Source organism: Paramormyrops kingsleyae, chromosome 10, assembly GCF_048594095.1.
Source record: "Paramormyrops kingsleyae isolate MSU_618 chromosome 10, PKINGS_0.4, whole genome shotgun sequence".
NCBI lineage: Eukaryota > Metazoa > Chordata > Actinopteri > Osteoglossiformes > Mormyridae > Paramormyrops > Paramormyrops kingsleyae.
Genome location: NC_132806.1, coordinates 25,177,790 through 25,199,254, shown reverse-complemented (window position 1 = coordinate 25,199,254; position 21,465 = coordinate 25,177,790). Strand labels below are relative to the sequence as shown.

The 21,465-nt window shown below is 42.8% G+C and overlaps 3 protein-coding genes across 7 annotated transcripts; 2 read left to right on the top strand and 1 right to left on the bottom strand.

The window, feature by feature from the left end:
* Positions 1-1,098: 1,098 nt before the first annotated feature.
* nup62l (nucleoporin 62 like) lies at positions 1,099-7,361 on the top strand. The gene is made up of 13 exons (XM_023816384.2): positions 1,099-1,225; positions 1,979-2,333; positions 2,684-3,042; positions 3,413-3,502; positions 3,979-4,089; positions 4,652-4,765; positions 4,852-4,963; positions 5,063-5,207; positions 5,927-5,976; positions 6,215-6,349; positions 6,581-6,692; positions 6,891-6,957; positions 7,137-7,361. The coding sequence occupies exons 2-13, from the start codon at positions 1,987-1,989 to the stop codon at positions 7,226-7,228; spliced, it is 1,734 nt and encodes a 577-aa protein (XP_023672152.1). The 5' UTR covers positions 1,099-1,225; positions 1,979-1,986; the 3' UTR covers positions 7,229-7,361.
* Positions 7,362-7,676: 315 nt separating this feature from the next.
* On the top strand, positions 7,677-14,710 carry LOC111846321 (calnexin). 3 transcript variants are annotated; one of them, XM_023816388.2, is made up of 14 exons: positions 8,091-8,165; positions 8,277-8,337; positions 8,649-8,707; positions 9,159-9,288; positions 9,419-9,500; positions 9,683-9,900; positions 10,010-10,199; positions 10,650-10,763; positions 11,229-11,385; positions 11,509-11,706; positions 11,974-12,093; positions 13,390-13,492; positions 14,162-14,233; positions 14,347-14,710. In XM_023816388.2, exons 4-14 carry the CDS (start codon positions 9,228-9,230, stop codon positions 14,349-14,351), a joined length of 1,320 nt encoding a protein of 439 aa, XP_023672156.1. In that variant the 5' UTR covers positions 8,091-8,165; positions 8,277-8,337; positions 8,649-8,707; positions 9,159-9,227; the 3' UTR covers positions 14,352-14,710. The 3 variants fall into 3 exon arrangements, with proteins under 3 accessions (XP_072573681.1, XP_023672156.1, XP_023672153.2); XM_023816385.2 differs by lacking the exon at positions 8,091-8,165 and having other exon boundaries at positions 8,172-8,350; positions 9,708-9,900; XM_072717580.1 differs by lacking the exons at positions 8,091-8,165; positions 8,277-8,337; positions 8,649-8,707 and adding an exon at positions 7,677-7,734.
* Positions 14,711-14,866: 156 nt separating this feature from the next.
* sybl1 (synaptobrevin-like 1) lies at positions 14,867-21,462 on the bottom strand. 3 transcript variants are annotated; one of them, XM_023816392.2, is made up of 8 exons: positions 21,394-21,462; positions 19,214-19,476; positions 18,899-18,956; positions 18,540-18,677; positions 17,802-17,892; positions 17,613-17,680; positions 17,399-17,491; positions 14,867-16,768 (listed from the first exon to the last, which is right to left on the bottom strand). In XM_023816392.2, the coding sequence occupies exons 2-8, from the start codon at positions 19,357-19,359 to the stop codon at positions 16,700-16,702; spliced, it is 663 nt and encodes a 220-aa protein (XP_023672160.1). In that variant the 5' UTR covers positions 19,360-19,476; positions 21,394-21,462; the 3' UTR covers positions 14,867-16,699. The 3 variants fall into 3 exon arrangements, with proteins under 3 accessions (XP_023672160.1, XP_023672159.1, XP_023672158.1); XM_023816391.2 differs by lacking the exon at positions 21,394-21,462 and adding an exon at positions 20,127-20,286; XM_023816390.2 differs by lacking the exon at positions 21,394-21,462 and adding an exon at positions 20,123-20,281.
* Positions 21,463-21,465: the final 3 nt, after the last annotated feature.

Sequence of the window (21,465 nt, the reverse complement as noted above, 5' to 3'; positions counted from 1 at the left end):
TGTTGGTCAGCTGTTCAAACCCAGGTGTGAGGACTCTTCAGCCAATCACTCCTCTAATTAGTAATCTACTTGGGGAGTTGCAGCGAAAACCCGCATACACACCGGCGAATAAGCTTGGCCAGCCCTGCCCTAAAGTATTGACACAAAATTACCACTAACTACCAGCAGGGGTACTAAAGCACCCTCAGCACGCCTAGATCCAGCGGTACTGGACGCACGCCCAAGTCACTCATCATGCAGTGGAGAGGATGTAGGGCGGCAATATATGTAGCTGGTGGGTCACATGCCTGCTTTTTTTAACCCTATCCACGTGGTTTAATTGATCAAATTAACGATTGAGATATAATAAAGATATCACAGGAAATTAAATATAAATAGCTAAAACGAAAACACGATAATGATTGCGTTAGGCACATCCAAATATGTGCGATGCTAGTCAAAATACCATTTAAAGGGCACATGCAAATAATCTTCCAGTTAACAAAAAAAATCAGAACTATCAAGAGACATTCCCCAAAGCTACCCCGTCCCCCGTCCCCTCAGTCCCGATGTGTCTAGAGGAGAATAAGGATATTGTAGTCAATGTTCTTCTTGTGATATGTAAATACTAAATACATACATGTCAGTGTATTTGTGTTACCTCCCAGACAGAATATTGGAAGAACGATTTTAACCTATATGTTTTATCACTTACATTTATGAAACACAGAAAAGCCCTGAAATTGCGTCCTTTATTGGAGAAATTTCTGATTGTTGCAATTGGATCCTTAGTAGGTATTTGTTTTTTCTTTCTTCTATAATATTATTATGCAGTTCAACGCAATGCTATATCTTGTTGTATTTGGTATCGTTGAGAATGTGTCAATAGTTAAATACTTGTTTCAATAATAAAAAATAAAGTACCGATATGCCACATTATCCAAAGTACATGGAAATGCCATTTCAGCTGGAAGAGAGCTGCCTAATGAGTCGTTTAACTTTTCTTTCATTTTGATTTTTTCTTTTACCTATTAATACTATAACTAATGTCTTGCTGTTTTTTCATCACCGAATCATGTATTTAATATAATACATTTGACTGAAATAGAGCAGGCATTGCCGTGGTTGCCTTCTGGGCCCTAAGCTTGTGAGTCGCGCAGGAGTGACGGATCTCCTTGCCGCTAGTTTTGTATATGACGACGTGGGTTGTCGGTGGCAGGTTATTTCATTAAAGTACATTAAGAAGGTAATGTAATAATTAATATATGATGTGTTGGAAAGTATCTACGGTACAATAAGAACATCTCGTGTTTAAAATGTTGTTAAATATTTTTGTCGCCATTTTCTTAGACGGAAAATGTCAGCGGAGCTAATTTTAGCGAATACCGAATAACGCACCTGAGTTTTGTATTGAATCATTTTTAAAGTTATAACTAAGCCGGTTACTAACTTGAAATCTTTCGTGTAGCGTAATTGTAGAAATTACAGTTCAGAGTTATAGTTTTACCTCGTTTTTTAAACGTATTTGGCTAACTTGATTACAGTTGTGTGTTGGTTGCTTCGTACTACCTAGTGTATCGGTAGTCAACGTTTCCTGATAAGCTCTCTTGTATTAAATAACTAATTAGTAGGTAAAAAGTTGATACATAATTGAAAACCGGGAGAAAATATCACTCTAACTGTATCATTGCATTTTCATTTATGTTTCTTGCAAACGGAGTATCGTACATTGAAATGATTGGTAGAAACATGCAGAACATATTAATATATTTTTTGTTATATGTTTACATTGTTCTTTATTTTATTTAGACAAAGTGAAGGAGTCTCCGTTAAATACAGCTACAGTAAAGAGATAGAAAGTGCTTTCATACTGATATTAGCATTAAATTTATCGTTCAACTTTTGTGTGCGTGTGTGTGTTTTATATGTTGAATTGTTTTGAATTTGTTTGTTTTATATAATGTTTTGTGATGTCATTCATGTTTTCTTTTATTCCCAGGAGCCAAAATGAGTGGGTTTAATTTTGGCCAGACCACAGGATTCTCCTTCGGTACGCCAAAGGCTGCAGCCGGGGCTGTACCTTCCACTGGCTTTGGGCTGGCCAACAGCACACCAGCCCCTGCAGCCGGAGCTGCACCCTCCACTGGCTTTGGGCTGACCAACAGCACACCAGCCCCTGCAGCTGGAGGGGGCTTTTCGTTTGGTTCCGCAATGCAGACCCCAGCTCAAGCCCCTGCGGCAACCGGCCAGACCACCAGCTTCTTCTCCCTGCCTCCTCAGGGAGCTACACAGTCAAGTTTCAGCTTTGGCACCCCAGCACAGAGTAGCAGTACTGGGGGAGGCTTCTCTTTTGGGTGAGGATGGTATTGAAAGTGCCACTTGCTTCTGGGCTCCGTCATGTAAAACTGGATTGATTCAGGTTGCTCAGCTGAGGATTTGGTTGCTGTATTAAGGTTAACTGCTATAAAAAATAATCTAAGGAATATAATGGTTGTGGTGACCAGTGCAAAGCAATACCTATGTTCTAGTATGCTAATTGTTCTTATCTTCTTTTGATGATCAGAATTTTATTTAAAGAGGTCTCCAATTTTACCCATATGTATACCTTGTTTGTGTTTCATTTTACTGTTAAATTGCAGAATTGTTTTTGTACTGTCGGGTTATGCATCGATCCTTTTGTTTTTCATATATTTCCAACACTCAGCACTTCCACTCCCAAGCCTGGCCTGGGTCTAACCACATCCCAGCCTGCCACAACAGGACTGACGCTGGGCTCCTTGGTAGCTTCCTCCTCAGGCTCGGGGTTTACGTTTGGGGGGGGTCTGTCCACCCAAGCCACAGCTGCACCCGCAGCAGCGCCGACGTCCCAGCCACCCGCAGGGGGTTTCTCCCTCGGAGGCGCCTCCACCGCCCAGCCGTCGGGTGGATTCAGTTTTGGCGTGACCAAAGTTCAGGTCACCACTGCGTCGAGCACAGCAGCGGCTGGGGCTGGCTTCTCTTTTGGGGCCGGTACATCTGCCCCCACAACCCAGCCCACATTTTCCCTAGGGGGTCCTACACCCGGTGAGATATTGCTTCATATTTCTATAAGAATGTGCACACACATCCCAATAATATTAAATGAACTCAGTCCACCAATGAGTGAATTTATTTTAAGACACGGTATCGTAATCATTGTTACAAAGTATTTATTGAAATGCTTGTAGGAGTTAGTTAATAGATTTTCCTTGCCTGTGATCTCTAGATCAAAGAACGACTTCAGCTGATTGAATACTATATTTAGTATAAATTGTGCACTAGTGAAGATGTCATTTAATTTGAAACTAAGGTGTTTTTTGAGGTATAATTGAAATTGCAGTTCAGTTGTTTTTTCTTTTGCCCTCTGCCTTAGTGTGTTGGACTTGAATGCGAGGCCTGTTTTCTCTGTGTCCAGGTCTGACTCTTGGTTCGACTGTCCCAGCTTCCACAGCTGCAGCGGCCGCAATCCAGGGTTCTGGCTTTGCTTTTGGAATCAAACCTTCAGGTATTCTGAGAAAAAGCATGTCGAAGACTTAATATTTCCTGCACAAATGTAGTTCTTGGGAGTCTTCTTTTCAGCCGTATCTGGTTGAAACAATGCATTTGCCAGAGGTTCTCAGCTGGTTTAGGATCAGGACCTGCATGTTTCCTTGGTCATTAAGTCAGTGCCCATTTTTTCTAAAATTTTGAACCACATTTATTTAATAAAAAATCAGTGCGGTAATAGTGAATAGAACATTAGTGCCGCAATAATAGCACAGTGCCTTCATGCACTATAGAAAAACAAAAAAAGACCAACACAAAAAATTTCAATTTATTATTATTTTTTTTTAAACCTCACACTCCACAACCCAATGAAAATGGTTTTATGACCCACCAGCTGAAAAACAAGTAGCTGATTTGGGCCTAGAAGCTGAGCCAGAGATTATTCAGGTTGTGATGCACAAGTCTGTTCATCCGCCGCCTTCCTCTCTTTCCCAGCCACCCCTGCTCCAGCCCCCACCGCTGCTCCTGTCACCCAGGCTGCAGCCCCCTCCCTCTTCTCAGCACCCATTGCCTCTGCAGCGCCTACGGCCCCAGCGGGATTCACCTGTGCGTTTCCTATCCAAAAATGACATTGACGACATTAAAATATCTCCATGTAGAGTGCACAGACATAATGCTCTTTGTTTTATCTTTAGTCATGGTGTTGTCCTGCCCTAAAAATAACAAATATGATAAAAGTCTTTACTTGCTAGGGTTAAATGAGAGTTTCTGTATACTAGACTGCATTTGGGTTTCCCGAAGATAATATACTTAAGAGATTCTCTTGGACGGTGTTGTGTTTTAGCTTGGAAGGCAGTCGCTCATGGGAGCTTTACTTGCACAAAAATGTTCTGAGGGCAGAATGGAAAGTGATCGGTTCAGAGAGAGCCAGTCAGATTGTAGAAGAGGTGGTATGACCTGCCAATCAGATGTTTTGGTCCTGCCTCCTCTAGTTGCTTGGACCCACCTCCTCTAGTATCTGATTGGCTATTTTTCTGAACCAATAATTTTTTTTTGTTTGTTCTGCCCTCAGTACATTTTGTAGAAGTAAAACTCTCACGAGCCATCAGCTCGGACTGTTAATGTTAGGGATGGTTCTGAAAACCAGTGATCCTTTTCTCACTGACAGTGGGATCGGTGACCACAGCGGGCAGCACTGCCACTACATCAGTGTCCAGTGGCAGCCTGGGTCTGTTACTCAAGCCAACCCTGGGGGCAGTGACTACCAGTGCGGCCACCACAGGTATCAGCCAGCGAACCGACATCTGCCTAAGTTTTACCTGGAACTTTACTGCGGCGGCCATAAGTGAGTATCCTTGTGTATCCTAGCAACTGCAGCCATCAGCGGTGCCACGTCATTCTCCCTGGGCCTGAAGCCTGTAGGCACCATGGCGCCTGTTAGCACTGTCCTAACCGCCACCTCCACCACCGCCTCTGTCAGGTGAGGCCAGCCCGGCATGCTCGTCTTTGGCTGTGGGTCTCTCTTGGTTCCTCCTGTCTCAGACTTTGGCCTGTTGCCTGCCCCCCCCCCCCCCTCCAGTGCCCCGCCAGTGATGTCTTACACCCAACTGGAGTCCCTCATTAACAAATGGAGCTTGGAGCTGGAAGACCAGGAGAGACACTTCCTGCAGCAGGCCACACAGGTCAACGCCTGGGACCGCATGCTCATCGAGAACGGAGAGAAGGTAAGGAGGTCCGGCCCGCCTGCCGTGGCTTCCTCAGGGTGAGGGGGCGCCTACCTAATTCACACACCATGTTCTTTTTCTGGCACCTGACGAGACCAACCGCATCTTCGGTTTCATTGATTTGAAATAATGACTTATAATATTATGCTGTGATTTCATAAGTCCTTAAAAAGTAAAAACAGCAATGTTAATCTGAATTTTTTTTACCTTAAAATGTCTTAATGAAGACATTTTAAGGTAAAAAAAATGTCATGACATTTTTATGAAGTCAACATTACTTTTAAAAAGTTGCATTAGCTTAAGTCTTTCTCTTTAATGTGTGTTTTGGAGAAAATTGTAATGATGACACTGTAAATAACTGCAAAACGAAACCAAGGTGGAACTAATAACCACTAACTACAAACTGTATAGCCTGGTCAGAATTCTTTGGAGCATAACCCTACCTAGTGTGTCAGCCTTTAACTCACATGAGAACTTGGCATCTTCTCTCATCAAAAAAAAAGAAAAATAGTTGAATGTTCATGCTGAATGAATAAAAGTATTTCTGGAACTCAGATTTTCCTTCATATCCTTCATAGTTTTTTTTTTTTTTTTTTTTTACCAGTTTGGATGTGAAATGTGTCTTAAATTACATTTATAATGGTCTTAAAAAGGTCTTAAAGTCTTAAATTTAACTTGTTGAAACTTATAGAATTCCTGTTATACTGCCATTACCCTAGATTACAACCCTGCACACGGAAATGGAGAAGGTGAAACTGGACCAGAGAAGGTAGAGTCTGATGTCCAATGAGATGCATGAAGGTAGTGGGCGCAGTTGTTGAGTCACGCTGCCCATGCTGCATGAAAACGCTGGGATGCTCCTTTTGTCGTAGAAGATTTTTCATGCTAATATAATCTGTGCAGCTGTTGAACACAAAGTGGTGATTTCATTTGTATCACACCGAAGATGTTTGGAGGGCATGAGTGAGGAAAGATCCTGATGTGGTTGTATTATGGCTGGTGCACAGGCTGGACCAGGAGCTGGACTTCATCCTGTCACAGCAGAAGGAGCTGGAAGACCTGCTATGTCCTCTGGAGGAGTCGGTCAAGGAGCAGAGCGGCACCATCTACATGCAGAATGCCGACGAGGAACGGGAGAGGACGTAGGTCTTACTAATGAACGGCCAGATGTAGTAGCACTTAAGTGTTGATTAACCAGTTTTTTTGAAGCCTCTTCAGTCTCTCGCATGCTCTGTAAGCTATGGTTTTTATTAAGTGGGTATCGCCCTATGCCATGTATAGAGGTTTTATTATAGGTGTTTGGGGTCTTGCATAGGACCAGGCAGTGTGTCTTTGGTCTCCTGAGCTGCACTGTCTTACCTTCCTGTACTCAGGTACAAGCTGGCAGAGAACGTAGATGCCCAGCTCAAAAGGATGGCCCAGGATCTGAAGGAGATCATCGAGCACCTCAATACGTCCAGCGGCCCTGCGGACACCAGTGACCCGGTATGACGGACCCTACCAACTGTTCTGGGGGGGGGGTGGGAAAGTGATGGAAGTGGGTATAAACAGAGAAGATAAGGCTAGTGGAGAGATGATATGCAGAAGGATCGACCAGATGTGTTATCACCACCTGCTTCTGCTGTGTGTGAGTAGAAATAAAAATGAAACCAAATCCACTGTAACAAAGTATCTCTCCCTTAGCTTCAACAGATCTGCAAAATCCTGAACGCTCACATGGACTCTCTTCAGTGGGTTGATCAAAACTCAGGTAGGTGTTTCTCCCCTGCCTTGCTGGGCTGTCTCCAGCAGAGAGCAATTTCACATTCATTTACATTTAAGTCAAAGGGTGACTTAATGCTTATAGAGTGACATTTCCTGCCTCCAACTGGATTTGACTTCTCCCCTGGTGCTTCTGGTGTAGTATCTAAGATATCTTCATCTCTACAGTTCTTCTACAGAGGCGTGTCGAAGAAGTGTCTAAGCTGTGTGAGAGCCGGCGGAAGGAACAGGAAAAGAGCTTTCATATCAACTTTGAGTGACTTAAAATGTATAGAAATCGGTGTAAATCGGTGTGCACTTGACTGAGGTGGGGGGTGAGTTGTAGTTGGCTACAAATATGTTTGGGGGAGGTTGGAGTGAGGTTTTTGTTACAATAAAGGGTTTTACTTTTCACTTGGGACTTGTGGTTCAATTGCAAAGTATAATTTTTAGGGTATGACACATTTCTCCTCTTTTTAATACCCAGCAAACATATTTAATGTACATTAACATACAAAGACAAAGACAACAATAATGCAAAGATGTATCAGTTGATAATTGTGAAATTTTAATTAAAACATGAATGCAACGTACAACCTTTTGTTTTGGCTTAAATATGTGTTAGTTTCTGTGTAAAAGCCGGTAATAATTAAGCCTACGAGCTGAAATGGCTGACCCAGCATCTTTCCTACACTCGGCTAAGGGACAAAGTCCAAGTAGAATTACACAGGGTTTCAAGAGCTGTTCCTCAATGTAAGGCTAAAGATCGGCTTGGCTGGAATCTCAGGTACAGTAAAGGTGCATTTCTTTTGGTGCTATATGAATCGATTGAATGGCAAATTATTTTGTAATTTCATTATTCCTCTAACATGCAGCTCCTTTTTTTTTTTTACAAATAACCTGGGATTCTAATAGTTCATGGTATTTTTATTGGACAAAGATGATTAATTGTGAGTGTTAATTTTTGATGGTGTTTTGTGAACAGCGCCCCTTTGTGGGGGAAAAAATGATGCACTGAATATACAACAGAGATGTGCTGTATTTAAATCATCACTTGTGGGTTTTTCTTAGTGTGTTAATTTACTGAGTTGTTTTCAGACTTTTGCTCTATTATCTGTCGGTGACCGTCGATGTTTCCCCGCAGTGATAATGAAACTGCAATCTGCGATTTCCCTCTGCGCTTGTCTTTTCTTGACCTTGGCAGACGAAGGAAGGCAGGTCTGGAGCTCGGAGCTCTGCTCTTGTTCATTCATGCTGCAATGTCATTATTTCACCATTCCAGACGTGTCTTCAGTCTTAGCAGTGGTGCTCTACCTATGTATTTTCCAGAATACGTACAGATCTCCTGCAATTCCAGAGGAAGCTCATTTTGCCGAGACATTTGACTCTGGTCCGTTGGATAGGTATTCATCTCCAAAATCCTGCATGAAATGTATTTAGTAACTCAAATGAAAAGCAGCCACTCTTTTGAACTGCAAACAAGTGCAAGAATTTCCCTCTGGGATAAATATAGTTCATCTAATAAAATCAATACTTGCAGAGTTGATATATATAATTTCTCTTATACGTCAATGTCTTACGTTGCCCAGAATTATGTGAAAAAAGATGTAAGATAATCCAGGAATTGCATAGTTTGTCTGAAACCGATGTCTGCTAATAAAAAGCCTAATTTGATAATGTCAGTTAACGTCACCGTTTTAGGAAATGGGTGTTGTCCAAAGCACAGAAAGCTGAAAAGGAAGACATCCTTAAGTACAATGGTGGGTACTGGGCAGTATTCAGATTCACTCAGGATTATAGTGTACTATAATTCTGTATTTCCACCTTCTAGTCTGGGTTAAGCTGCATGTGGTGATCTCACAGATTTCAGCAAATATAACATTATTTTGAGAGAACATAAATTCAGTTCAACTACTGATTCGAGATTTAAGGAATTTTATTGTCATATGTGCAGTACACAATGAAAGGTCACTCCTCGAGATGATCCAAAAAAAAGAAAAACAAAACAATGGCACAGTAGTTAAGCATATAAGACATATATATAAACTATCAATAAAAAAATATATTAAAGCGAAGCTAGATGTAGTTGTATATGTAAAATATACACACAATATAGAGAAATATAGAGAAAAATATAAAAGATATACATGGGTATGGAAATGGAATGTATAGCATTAAATCGGATAAATTGCTGATTGCTTGCGGAAACAGGGCGGTGGGCTGTGGAGGAGGGCACGTCTGGAAACAGGGGTCTGGTGCTGAAGTCCCCAGGTCGACACCATGCCATCGCGGCATATTTACGCACCATCTTCCACTTCACAGACAAGCCTCTCATCTTGCAGTGAGTTTCTGTGACTTCACAGCTCCTGCACAATTAAGCCATAAAAGCACTGTGGCAAAAAATAAGCCATTCTGGCTTATCTAAAGGCCTTTGTTTGGATTTGGCCTGACTGCAGCGTGTTAATGTACAGATACGAAGTCCTATTCCAGAACGGAGTTGACTGTGGTGGGGCCTACATTAAACTGCTTACCCACACGGATCATCTCCGTCTGGTAAGTACGGCTTTAATTCTCCCTCAGGTGCTTCATAGCGTTCAGTAAACGACTGCCATTTTGAGGTCCACAGAACAGAAATACAATCCTTTTACGCAAGGAACTAACTATAAATAGGATCACGTTAAATTTGGCTTTCATCTTCAAAGCATCGTTAAAAGATGTTGCTGTGCTTTCTTCAGGGACAGCTGTTCTGTATTCCTTCAGAGCCAATTTTGTGACACCACCCCATACACCATCATGTTTGGTCCGGATAAGTGTGGTGGCAACCAGAAGATATATTTCATCTTTCGCCACCGGAACCCGCTAACTGGAAAGTATCAGGAGAAACACGCCCGGCAAACAGCAGAGGACCTGAGCAGATATTTCACTGACCGTCAACCTCATCTGTACACATTGAGTGAGTTTCATAGGCTAAGGCATGTTTATCCCTATTGGAATTCCTTTAGAACCTACAACGGGATTCTACAATATTACACCTTTCTTTGTTGTGCTCTGTCTGCATGTAGGATTATATCCTGATAACAGGTATGAAATTCTGATTGACGAGTACCTGGTAAGTAAGGGCAGCCTTTTGGAGGATGTGGACCCATCTGTGAATCCACCTCAAGAGGTCGCTGATCCCCATGACACCAAGCCTGCAGACTGGGATGATAGACCACGTATCCCTGACCCCATGGCAAGAAAACCAATGGACTGGTAAGCTGTCTGTCAAGCCGGAATTCAAAGGCAAACCAAAGTGATTGAATCAATCCAGGCCAATAAGATCAATACAGGTTCTTTGTAACCCTAGTCCTATATAGAAACATAATGCGGAAACAATTGATGTTTTTATGCAGTTGAGTTATATGAGGGTTTACTGTGAAGATTTGTTTTGGGAAAACTATAAACTGTATCACCAACTGCAGCAATCAATGAGCGTTTCATTCCTGCACCACATCAGGAACCATTAGAGATCATTCTGACGTCACACCAACAGAGCTAAATGCTGTGAAGTCATTGAGCCAATGACAATCTCATAGAACAATGTTTTCCACGCTGCAATGTGTAATATTTCCCCATCATCAGTGGTCTTCAGTGGATGTTGTGAATGCCCGATGGAGTCCTTAACACTGAGGTTCTGTTCAGACATATTTGCCATCTTCCTAGGGATGAAGAGGCCCCTGAGCTCATCCCTGACCCTGCAGCCCAGAGAGTACACGGCTGGCTGGAGGACGAGCAGCCCTTCATCTCAGATCCAGAAGCCCAACGTCCAGATGACTGGTGAGTCCTGCTCTCATTGTCACGTCTGTCAGCAGGAAGACCTCCGTTATCTATTTTCTGAGTAGGGCACTTCTGATCCTTCACACAGCTGTATACTGACCATATCAGTAGTAACCTATTCATCATGATTATATCAAATTACTTCCTGGGACTAGAGCAGAGGTAGGTAACCCTGATCCTGGAGTGCCAGTTTCCAGCAGGTTTTCTATCCTACCTGATGAGTTACTATCTGCCTGAGATCAGATGTGGTTCATCAGAGACCAGGTAGGATGGGAAACCCGCTGGGTACCAGCACTCAAGGATCAGGGTTACCTACCCCTGGACTAGTGCTTGCAACATTTGATACGGAAGTCCCAGTTTCTTTAACCACTGGACATTTTGGTGTTACATGCTTCTGTTAAGCACTCCAGAGTCATCTCAGCAAAAAGAGCAGCAGGAACAAAACAGAATCCCTTTGCTCCACAGGGATGAGGACATGGATGGGAAATGGGAGCCTCCTCTGGTTTCCAATCCAGTCTGCTCTGATGCGGTTGGATGTGGCCAATGGGAACCTCCATTAATCTCAAACCCAGCCTATAAGGGAAAGTGGAGCCCTCCACTTATTCAGAATCCTAATTACCAGGTACCAAGTTTGTCCAGTTGATGCCCATTTGTTCACTTTCTGTTTATTGCCCTTACAGCGTCCTCCTAAGGCTGGGACTTTAAGATTGAATATCATGCCCCATGCTGCTAATTTGTCCCGCAGGGGCAGTGGAGCCCAAGGACGGTCACTAACCCGGAGTACTTTGAGGACTCACAGCCATTCCAGATGAGTCCAGTAGCCGCAGTGGGGCTGGAGCTGTGGTCAACGACAGGGGATGTGCTCTTTGACAACATACTGCTGTGCTCCGACGTCACAGTGGCCCAACGGTGGACGACAGACACCTGGGGGCAGAGACAGACTGTGAGAAGGACTTTAGGCCCACAATAACCATGGCTTGCTCTTGCTTAACATTTGTGCCGACCATGAAGCCTTTCAGCCTTGAATCTATTATAATCCATATAACCTTTCGTTTGTAGCTGTTACAGTAATAATATCACCTTTGGACCCTTGACTAAGGTCCTTAACCCCAACTGCTCCAGGGATGCTGGCTGCTCTGTAACTCCAAGCTTCCCTCACCTGTACGTCACTAAATAAGCTAATGTAAATGTCCTGTGATCCCCACTGTAGCCTGGCCTGCTGATGCAGCTTCTGATGGCGACGGAGCAGCGCCCCTGGCTCTGGGCTCTGTATGTCTTCACCGTGGGTCTGCCTGCTATCCTCTTCATCAGCTTCATGTGGCCAGACAAGGTCAGAATCCATGCTATGTTCTATTATAGAGCCACCACTGCTGCAGAAAGCCTGTTCTTTTTAATGGCCTGATCATCTGCTGTTGGCTTCTAAGACGACTTTACTTCAGTTAGAGCTTAGTAGGGTGTCTCAGAAACCTCTTCTCCCGGCTCATTCCTCCACCCTGTTTCCTTATGCAGTTGTCTTGCTTACGAAGTGCAATCAAGATTATAAAGAAAGCTGCACTGAAATTAACTTTACTAATATGCAACGATTGGCATTTTGCAGCCTGCTGTAATTACTGGCCATTTTAGATGACCACTTTCTCAGCAACCTAGGATTTTTGCATGAATTAAAGAGATTTTTCACACTACATGAATAGTGTTAGCTTCCAGGATGCTGGGTCAAATGCAAATGCAAGTCTTTAATATCATTTTAATTTATATTTAGTTAAATTCCATTTTGTAATGTCTGTAATGCCCCTGCTGGAAGGGCTCATAGCAGCCTCAGTGCAAATCTGGTCCTTGCTGGTATTGCTAGCAGAAATATACCTCACGTTGTCAAACTGCAGATGGGCTACTAAAGGTCTGTTTGTACTGCAGTCGTTTGTTGGAATGCAGCTTTAGTGCCAAAGACATCAGTCTCTTACCATTTATCACAGGAACAGCTTATACTAATCTTTAAAGCACCATTGCTATATAACCCTCAATAACATATCTATCCATTTTCAGTAACTCGTTGTCCATGCAGGAGGGTGTTGTTTAGTTCTCGTAATCATATATAACTCAGTACTACAAAACAGTTCTTTTAGGCACTCAGTCAAACATTAGCTAAGCTGCCTTTGTCCTCACTCTCATTGAAGTTGGCTTATGCTAAGCGACGCGTCTAACAGGATAATAGGGGCATGTAAGGCGGCTTCTGCAATAATCTTCAGCAACTACAGTCTTTGCTCTCAGTACTTCAGCTCACTGTTCTGATGTTGATGGTAAAATCCACGTCTGCTTTGACTGTGTCTGAGCAACAATGTGACTAAGAACATCAGTGAGCTTTTGGGATTCAATGTATTGTGAGTCAGACAAAGTTCACTACTATGGACTTGCAAATTAACCCAAGATCAGCCAAAGAGAATACAAGTCTCGGAAATGTACAGTAATACCATGAATGTTGTTTCTAAAAATTGAAATAAAAATAACTGTCTGACAAGAAGCACTTGCCCCCCAGCCCTGTGCTGGATAAATTGTTGTAAGATGGGGGGATAAAATACTTGAACATGAAAACAAAAAAAATAAAATAAAACAGATGGAAAATGTTCTCCAGACATTTGGGCCCCCAGACCAAGATTACTGCTACAAGAAGACTGACAAGCCACAGCCTGACAGCCCCCATGACCCAGAGCGCGACCCAGGCCTATGGGCTCACAGTAAGACCACCAACCTTTCAATACATATTTATTCCAAATGTGAATGAGATAATAAGATAAGATAAAACTTTATTGATCAAAGGGGGAAATTCTTGCGCATACAGCGGCAAGGTGCGTAAAGTGCAGACAAACAAACATGTAGTCCAAAAAAATACAAAGTGCAGAGACAAACGAGAACAAACAGAATATCCTGGAAAGGAATAGTGAGGAATTAAATCATTATAAATAAAAATAGACTATATACTTGCAATTTTAATTTTTTTTAAGAACGTAGCACCAGACTTTGTTACTTCAATGATGGGATGTGTCATGGCTGCAAAAACTGACAAATCAGATGTCTTTAATAATAATATAATAATAATAATTAATGATTTATTTATATAGTACCTTTCTCACATTTGAGGATGCTTTATAATGCAAACAATAATACAATAAAAGCAATGCAGATACAGCTACAAGAGCAACAGCAAAACTATGACAATGAGAATGTTATGTACTGGTAGACACATTATATTGAGTTTTCAATTGATGCTTGAAAGTATTAACAGGGTGTACCTCTCGCAGACTGTGAGGGAGTGTATTCCAGAGTGTAGGTGCTGTCACACAGAATTCCCTACCACTCACGGACGACAATCTGAATGAGCTTATGTTTGTTTTTTTCCCCCCAAGGTGAAAACACCAGCTCAAGGAAGAGGGAGACTCGGCAAGCCAACAGAAAGGCTGATTTGGAGCTCAAAATAGGTGCTGTTGGTGCTTCTTTTGGGGGCTTGTAATTTGGCTGGGTGACTGATTCATAATCGTTCTTCTAAAATACCTCACGTCTAAATCATTTCCTCGTCGTATTTTTCTTTTAGACTGAAAGAAGTCAAGCCAGTCCTAGACGTCTTCATGAGGGTCCCAGAGCAGAGAAACACCTGTTGATTCCCAGCCTGTTGTCCCATGCTTATGATGTCATTATGATGACATAGTCTTGTTTACCCAGTTCTTCAAGATCTAGATCACAGATGGAAGAGGACAAGACTGCAAATAACTGGAACGGCAAGCATTTCATTAGGTGGCACTAGGTCATGCTGTACTTCCCTTCCTCGGAACCGGATGTACTTGACATATATTCCAGTAAATTATGTATTTTACCCATAACACTTCATTTTTACCATTTTGTTCACTACACATTTTAATGCAGCATTTTATAACCATTTTAAAATCTTTCCACATGTCCGCGTGTTGTTTGCACTGCTTTTCTTCTCTCGAGTCACATTTCAGACAAATATAGACTCCAGAAAGTACACCTGTAAAAGCAGAAGTGGGTCACATTCTTTAAAAAAAAAAAATACTGCAGCACTCCTTCCCTTAAATAAAAACGCCAACACGGAATAGCATAGTCTGCTTTATTTGTTCAAATGTGGAAAAAGAAAGTAATAAAATAAAACACATACAACATATCATACAATATTATGGCAGGAGAATCACATGAGGTTAAAACTACATTGTACATACATAAATACCTGACAACGACCTATGAAAGTACCTTTCAACCCGTCTTGTCACTCAATGGATACTTGATGGCTCCGATAGCTGACCGCTAAAATCCTGTCCGGTCCCAAATGCCCTGGAAGAAGCGTAACCCTTATCTACTCTCCGTCATCACAGGCACCTCTTCAGGGGAGCATGAGGGCTAAAAAAAAAGAAATATCAGGAAACTGCTCTAGCCTGGTAGATTCCTCAACTGAACATGAAGGCTTTAGGGCAGACCGGTCCTCTGTTGGCACCCTCCCAGAATTGCCCTGGTCCTTCTGACCCTAATGTTTGCATGGACATTACAGACAATTCCAGAAGGCAAGTTTAGGGCCTGGTGATACTTCCATTAGACATACGTCATTGGGGAAGACACAACACACCGCTCCCTATCATTCAAACTCTACGGGAAAAACCGCTGAAACCTTGTAGCCAATCATGAGGGGAAATCAATTTTAATCACCTGCTACTGCTCCCTCAAGTCTCGGTAACCCTCAAGTCTCGGTAACCCCTAAGGCCCCCCCACTCAAGAGCCCCCTGTCATTAAAAGTCAAGGTATGTCAACAACTGTTTCATCAATTCCACAGTTCTTAATAGCTGAACTCAGAAGCCAAACAATTGGCACACTGCAGAATCAATCAATGGTATCTTCAGATATCGTTGTGATGTATTTGGCATGAAGATCATCCAGTCGCTCCCCCATGGATTATTAGATAAGCAGAAAAAAGATGCGAGTCCTCCTATATATATAAAAAAGTCACTGGACTTACTACAACAAGATTACTTGTAATGATTTAGATGAAAGGTGACTATAGATCTAGTACTTAGTGGCACCCGGCATGTCAACAGATTAACTTGTTACACAAGTATTCACAAAGAATCCACCCCTGACATAACCACCTGGTATACTGAGTATGCCCACACTTCAAATATATTACAGAAACCATTTTTATAGACTCAATATCAGTCCATCTAAGAGGTTAAAGGTCAGCCTTCAGGTCAGAAGTAGCAAAATGGCGTTCTCCACTTGTGTCCCATGAAATGCAATTATTCCCAAACAAGAGGAGCAAGAGGTCCGTTTAAACCGCAACAACACGGAAGGCTCAACTGTATCTCAATCCATGCGGGTGCGAATCTCAGCATCACAGCCAGCTGACTGCCCCCAAACTCGGTATTCTGGATAGGAGCTCAGTTGGGGGAGGGAGGCTTCTATGATGATCACACACATTTTCAGTCTTTAAGTAGAAACACATGCGTAGTCAAGGCAGCAGTGCAAGACTCTTCTTGTAAAAGCAGGTACATTTTAGTTACTTCATCACTATACAGTTTGTTGACCAAAATCATACTTTTGCTCAGAAGTCTATCGAGTGGTTAACGAAATATGGAATCTCACGCATACAAATTAGCTAGACAGTGAACTGAGTCAATCATTCCGAGGATAAGTGCGAGTACATGGGAGTTGTGCAGCGGGCCGTCAATGACATCTGAGGGGAGGGCGTTTACTGGCGTGTTTCCCAGCTGACCTTATCTGCTCCAGAGGGGCGGGCAGACGGACAGACAGAGGATGAGCCGCATGAAGTGGGGATAGTGGGGTGCAGTTCAAGTGGTGTTTGGCTGTAAGAGTGGCTCAGTCCCCTAGGCTTTTACAGGTGGGGGAGGGAAGGATCAGGGGTCATCTCCTGTCCTTCGGCTTTACTTCTTCACGCAGCTGGGCCAGCTGAGACCCCCACACGCAGCAGAAACGATGATGTACAGGACGACCTGGGGGGGGGGGGGAGTCCCAATACAGCATGGTAATGGACATAGAATGCTGAGCAAAAGTTGAAGGCAGCCAAATAAAATGTTTAAAGCTATTTATCTAGGTAGTAAGTGTATATGTGCTCGGGGAAAAAAAATCTGTTTAATGTTACAATACATGCAAATAAACAATAACACAATAAAAATAAAATTTCTTCTTTTCTCCAAGACTCTGATATCTTGTTGGATGACTAGATGAACACCACTTTGGTTCCCAAACCTCTCCTCAGGGCCACCTCAGCCGTTCCATGTATTCATTAAATTTCACCACCAGCTCGATTCATTAATTAACTTCGTTTGTTAAATAGCTCAATGGGGTATTGATTAGCCAAACAATGCAGGGCAGTGGTCAAGTCAAAAAAATACTGATGCAAATACTGGTTTTATGAGAGGTTTTGAAGTTGGCACACTGTGACAGACATAAAATCATAGTTTTACACCAATATGAAGATCACTGAAACATCACTCTCTTTGACTGCCTAAGACTTTTGCACAGCATGGAATGGAATGCTCTATATTACACCCATTGATTGGTGAGTGTTGCTAACTGCTGCCTATTTCAGTATGAGGAAAGTGAAAAAGGTGGCTACTCACCACAGACACTAGCACAATGATGAGCGTTATTTTCAGGTTCTTCATGCATATGGCCCTTGCCAGATTACGGCTGGTGGTTTTGAAGGTAACAGACTAGAAAAACACAGAAAGACAATAAGACGACAGGAACAGGCGTCATAACTTAGTATTTCTACATACTGTAAATGACTCTTCTGATCACTATGTGGTTACGACCCCAATAAATTATACTGACGGAATCCACCAAGCTTTCAGTTTTGTCGATCAGCAGCTCCAGTTTCTCTCCCCTCTGTGCCACAAGGTCTGCAGAAAAACAGATGAGTCTTGCATGACGGACTCAAAAGCGAAGAGCTCAGAACTGTGGAGCTCTTCAAACCACAGTTATCTAGCACCTGGGAGTAAAGATGTGTCGAACGCATCTCACCGATGTTGCGGACCATAATGCCCTTCAGGTCGTCCACCTGCATCTGGGTCTCTGTGATGCGGTCCGACCCCCGCGGATCCGAGTGGTGTTTCTGTTGGGGTGGGAGACACGTTGCATTGTCTATCAACTTGAATAGCATCCTTTCAAAAAAAACAACAAACTAGGCCTGTATCACAGTACAGTCCCTCTCCTGGTTTCTTGGAGCAGACAATGCTGCACAGCCCTGCACGCTCACTGTGGGCAGCAGATCCAGAGCTATGTTCCCCAAAGGTTATTCATTTGACCTCTAGACTGTGGAGGCTACTGGATAAATGAATGCAGAAGGTGATGTGGGTTTTTGTTATCCTTGAAGGGTTTCTCCTCATACATTCACATGGGCACTAAAATTAAGTCTTCTGCCCCCAGGGCTAGAGGCTGTGGTCACATGAGCATCATGAGATCCCGAGAGCCTGCTTTGTGGAGGAAAAGGGGCCTCCAAAACCAAAACAGGTTCACTAGAAGCCTTTTGGAACATCATACACCCTGATGCTACAGTAAGATGATCATACAGATTCTCCTTTGATGCCCTTAGAAGAACAGCCTTCCATACTATGTCCAAAGCATCCTCATAAATGATGGAGAACTTCACATTATTTGATGCACAAACACATAAATGGTACAAAGTAGCAGAATAGGGTCCATTTTTTGGTGGATCTCAGAACATCCAACAGCTGAGCTTTGATCGGTCAGTTTACATACCATTTGTGCAGCGAGTGTGCTGGAGAACTCGCTGTTCATGGCGTAGGGCAAGGCCGTCTGCGCCCGCGACCCGTACGTCGTCTGGAAGCGCTTCTTCACCTCGTTCAGGAAGCTGAACGCTCTTGACCTCTCAAAGTCCTGAGGGTGGTAAAGTAAATTTTCTAAACCATCATTTAAAAAAATTAGGATTCAATGCAAGGCAGCCACTAATTTATTCACAACAAAGCTAAAGTTCTGACTGACTGATATACACACACACACACACACACACACACCTGACACAAAACATTTACTAGCCATAACAAATGCAATAAAATTCATGCAATTAAAAATCACCCAAATGATCAGCTGATACTCACATCATCTGTGATGCACAGGTAGATAATTCTGTCGTGGCAAATGTAGTGAAATAAATAGCTAGGAACAGAGAGAATAACATTTAATTACAGAAATACAGGCATCTATTATGTACTAATTACTGTACTTGTGTTTTTCGGTTTGTTTAACTGCCAAAACTAAACAGGAAAGGAAAGGCATGGGTCATCAGAATCTTGTCAAGCTTAATCGGGGATTGTCAAATTGTCAATGTCAGCTTAATCTTATAAATCGCGCTAATGGTCAATCCGAGTTTAGAGGAAGAAGTATGGTAGAGAGAGAGAAAAGAGAATTCCTACCTGCCATGCGAGTATGTCAGCTTGTTGTTCTCGGAGGGGATCTTGGCTAAAATCTGCTCCGTCACCTCCAGAAAGTTGCCCCCGCACCAAGCGTGCTTGGCTAGGATGGTGGTGCCACGAGCTACCACCGCAAACAGGATCGCCATGGCAACTGGGGAGATCCAGGGACCGGTCACCGAAACGGCGGATGAACGGCTGGAGTGCTGGGGGGTGGTGGGGGAGTGGGGGCGAACACTCCGGCCACAGTCCTGACAGGAGCTCAACTGGCATAAAAATACAAGATTTAGAAGTAAACACTCTTCACCAAAGAGAGAACTGGGCCTTAACTCCTGGGTCTTTATGGGAAGTAAGGATTTCTTTTCGCGTATGATCCGCACTTCCGCGGTCTACAGCTGACTTGCCCAGTGACTCATATCTAACTAGTTATTGCGATTCGCTGAGCTATGTATCCATCGAGTAAAACATTAGCCAAACAGACAGTGTACGTTATTTATTTTAGGAAAGCGTAGCACGAAACGTAATACGTGGCAACTGTCAGTGTTTCGACGCTCAAATACTCAGCTAACACTAAGCAATAACATTACGCACATAACTGCCCAAAACACCCTGCAGCTAGCCTGCTCAGCCATGATGTCCGCATGATTATTAGTCAGCGAATATCAAAAGGCGAGGCGAATCATTCATCAGTTTCTAATGAATTATTTAGCAACCTGGAAGCAATGTTTTGCTGCGACTAGGCACGAGGATTCCCACAGCGTACGAGCAGCCAAGCGAAAAATGTCACTACTCTCACTTTGTGGATCGACAGCTAGCCAGTGAGCTGGTTTACTAAGCATGTCATGCCATGATCGCCGTCGGCGACGAGGAGGCACAAATAGGGGCGATGCAGATGTACCGAGAGTCGCATACCTACTGGCTGTTTACTTCGGATCCCGGAATCTGCGCTTGCCGATCATTTATAGGCGACTTCGATCACGCTCCTTAGGTACTTCTGTTTTCCTACTTAATCCACTGTGTGTCGTACAGAGCGCTTCCGCTCGCCTGGGACTCAGGGATATGTAGTTCGGTATGTGCAAGGCACGCGGAAGACTGACGTTCCACGTCCCCGGCCATGTGACCACGCCCCGCCCAGAAACCCGGAAGAACGGGCAACCGCGAGAGGAGTGCTACCAATTACCAAAACACAGCGCGTGACATGGTTATTACAATACTGGGAAGAATATAGTAAGTGATGAGAAGAAGCGTATAAAGACAAATAAGAATTAGTCAATATCTAAATTCCACTAAATCCCCTTTTTAAACATCACCACCCTTTTGACGTGTAATTAGTGCAATGTGTAACAGTGATAAGATGGACTGTAATACAAGGTGTGCTGTGGAGAGAAGCAATGATGCTCACATGATACTGAAATGAAATGATACTGAAAACTAAATTAGAAATGTGCAACATGCTAAAAGGTAAAGCCCTGAATTATAAGACACAGATAAGACATAAAGAAATATTGATTGATTATTTGACAGCCCGGATGAATTGATTTAGTTGAAGAATGAAATATTAAATCTGTCAATGAAAGGGTGTATTTTTCATTATGCCGGCCGTATGTTCAGAAGAACACATGGGGAACTGAATCCATCTTGCTCATGTAAGTTATTGATTCCCTGTGATCATAGCCAGAGGATGCCTTTGGAGACCCATTTTAGAATTTGTATATTTGGTTGCAGAATGCCTGATTGCCTAATGGTGCACCTTCTTGTCGTGGGTGAAAACGGTGTGGAACTATCAGGAACTGAGAACTCAACACATCCCACACAATGTTCCTGCAAAAGTTACATTAAGTCTAGGGCACTGGTCAAATGTTTGATTCCACATAGTATTGTCGGAGCTTTCCAATATAAACCTCATTGTATTGACATTGTAACATTGAGAGCTTATGAAACATATAAGTCATCTTGTGCTTTCACAAATTCCATTTTAATTATATGTCCGTTTACATATTCATGATTTATACTTAGGGCTGTTTAGATATTGGGTTGGGTTACATTATTTCTGATAGTTCTTTTTTCCATCAAGAAACCGAAAAATGACTAGGGACACAATTGCTACGGATTGGTGTCATGTTGCATTCGTTTATGTACAGCCTTTGTAAGGCGCACTTTTAGATGTGTGTAAGATTACTTACTGACTATGCGTCGTCTTTGTGTGGAAGCTAGTTCAGTCTCAAACGTCTCTTTGCTGTTCTGTAGCCGCCACG

Bases quoted from the DNA above. Each gene is read 5' to 3' on its own strand.
- nup62l (XM_023816384.2), top strand. From the start codon at position 1,987: ATGAGTGGGTTTAATTTTGGCCAGACCACAGGATTCTCCTTCGGTACG. The intron at 4,090-4,651 runs GTGCGTTTCCTA...TCTCACTGACAG, and splicing joins GGCCCCAGCGGGATTCACCT to TGGGATCGGTGACCACAGCG. The intron at 6,350-6,580 runs GTAGGTCTTACT...TCCTGTACTCAG, and splicing joins GACGAGGAACGGGAGAGGAC to GTACAAGCTGGCAGAGAACG.
- LOC111846321 (XM_023816385.2), top strand. From the start codon at position 8,199: ATGCTGCAATGTCATTATTTCACCATTCCAGACGTGTCTTCAGTCTTA. The intron at 8,351-8,648 runs GTATTCATCTCC...TCACCGTTTTAG, and splicing joins GACTCTGGTCCGTTGGATAG to GAAATGGGTGTTGTCCAAAG. The intron at 13,493-14,161 runs GTAAGACCACCA...TTTCCCCCCAAG, and splicing joins CCCAGGCCTATGGGCTCACA to GTGAAAACACCAGCTCAAGG.
- sybl1 (XM_023816392.2), bottom strand. From the start codon at position 19,359: ATGGCGATCCTGTTTGCGGTGGTAGCTCGTGGCACCACCATCCTAGCC. The intron at 18,678-18,898 runs GTGAGTATCAGC...TACCACCCTCAG, and splicing joins ACCTGTGCATCACAGATGAT to GACTTTGAGAGGTCAAGAGC. The intron at 17,893-18,539 runs GTATGTAAACTG...CCACCCCAACAG, and splicing joins GCACACTCGCTGCACAAATG to AAACACCACTCGGATCCGCG.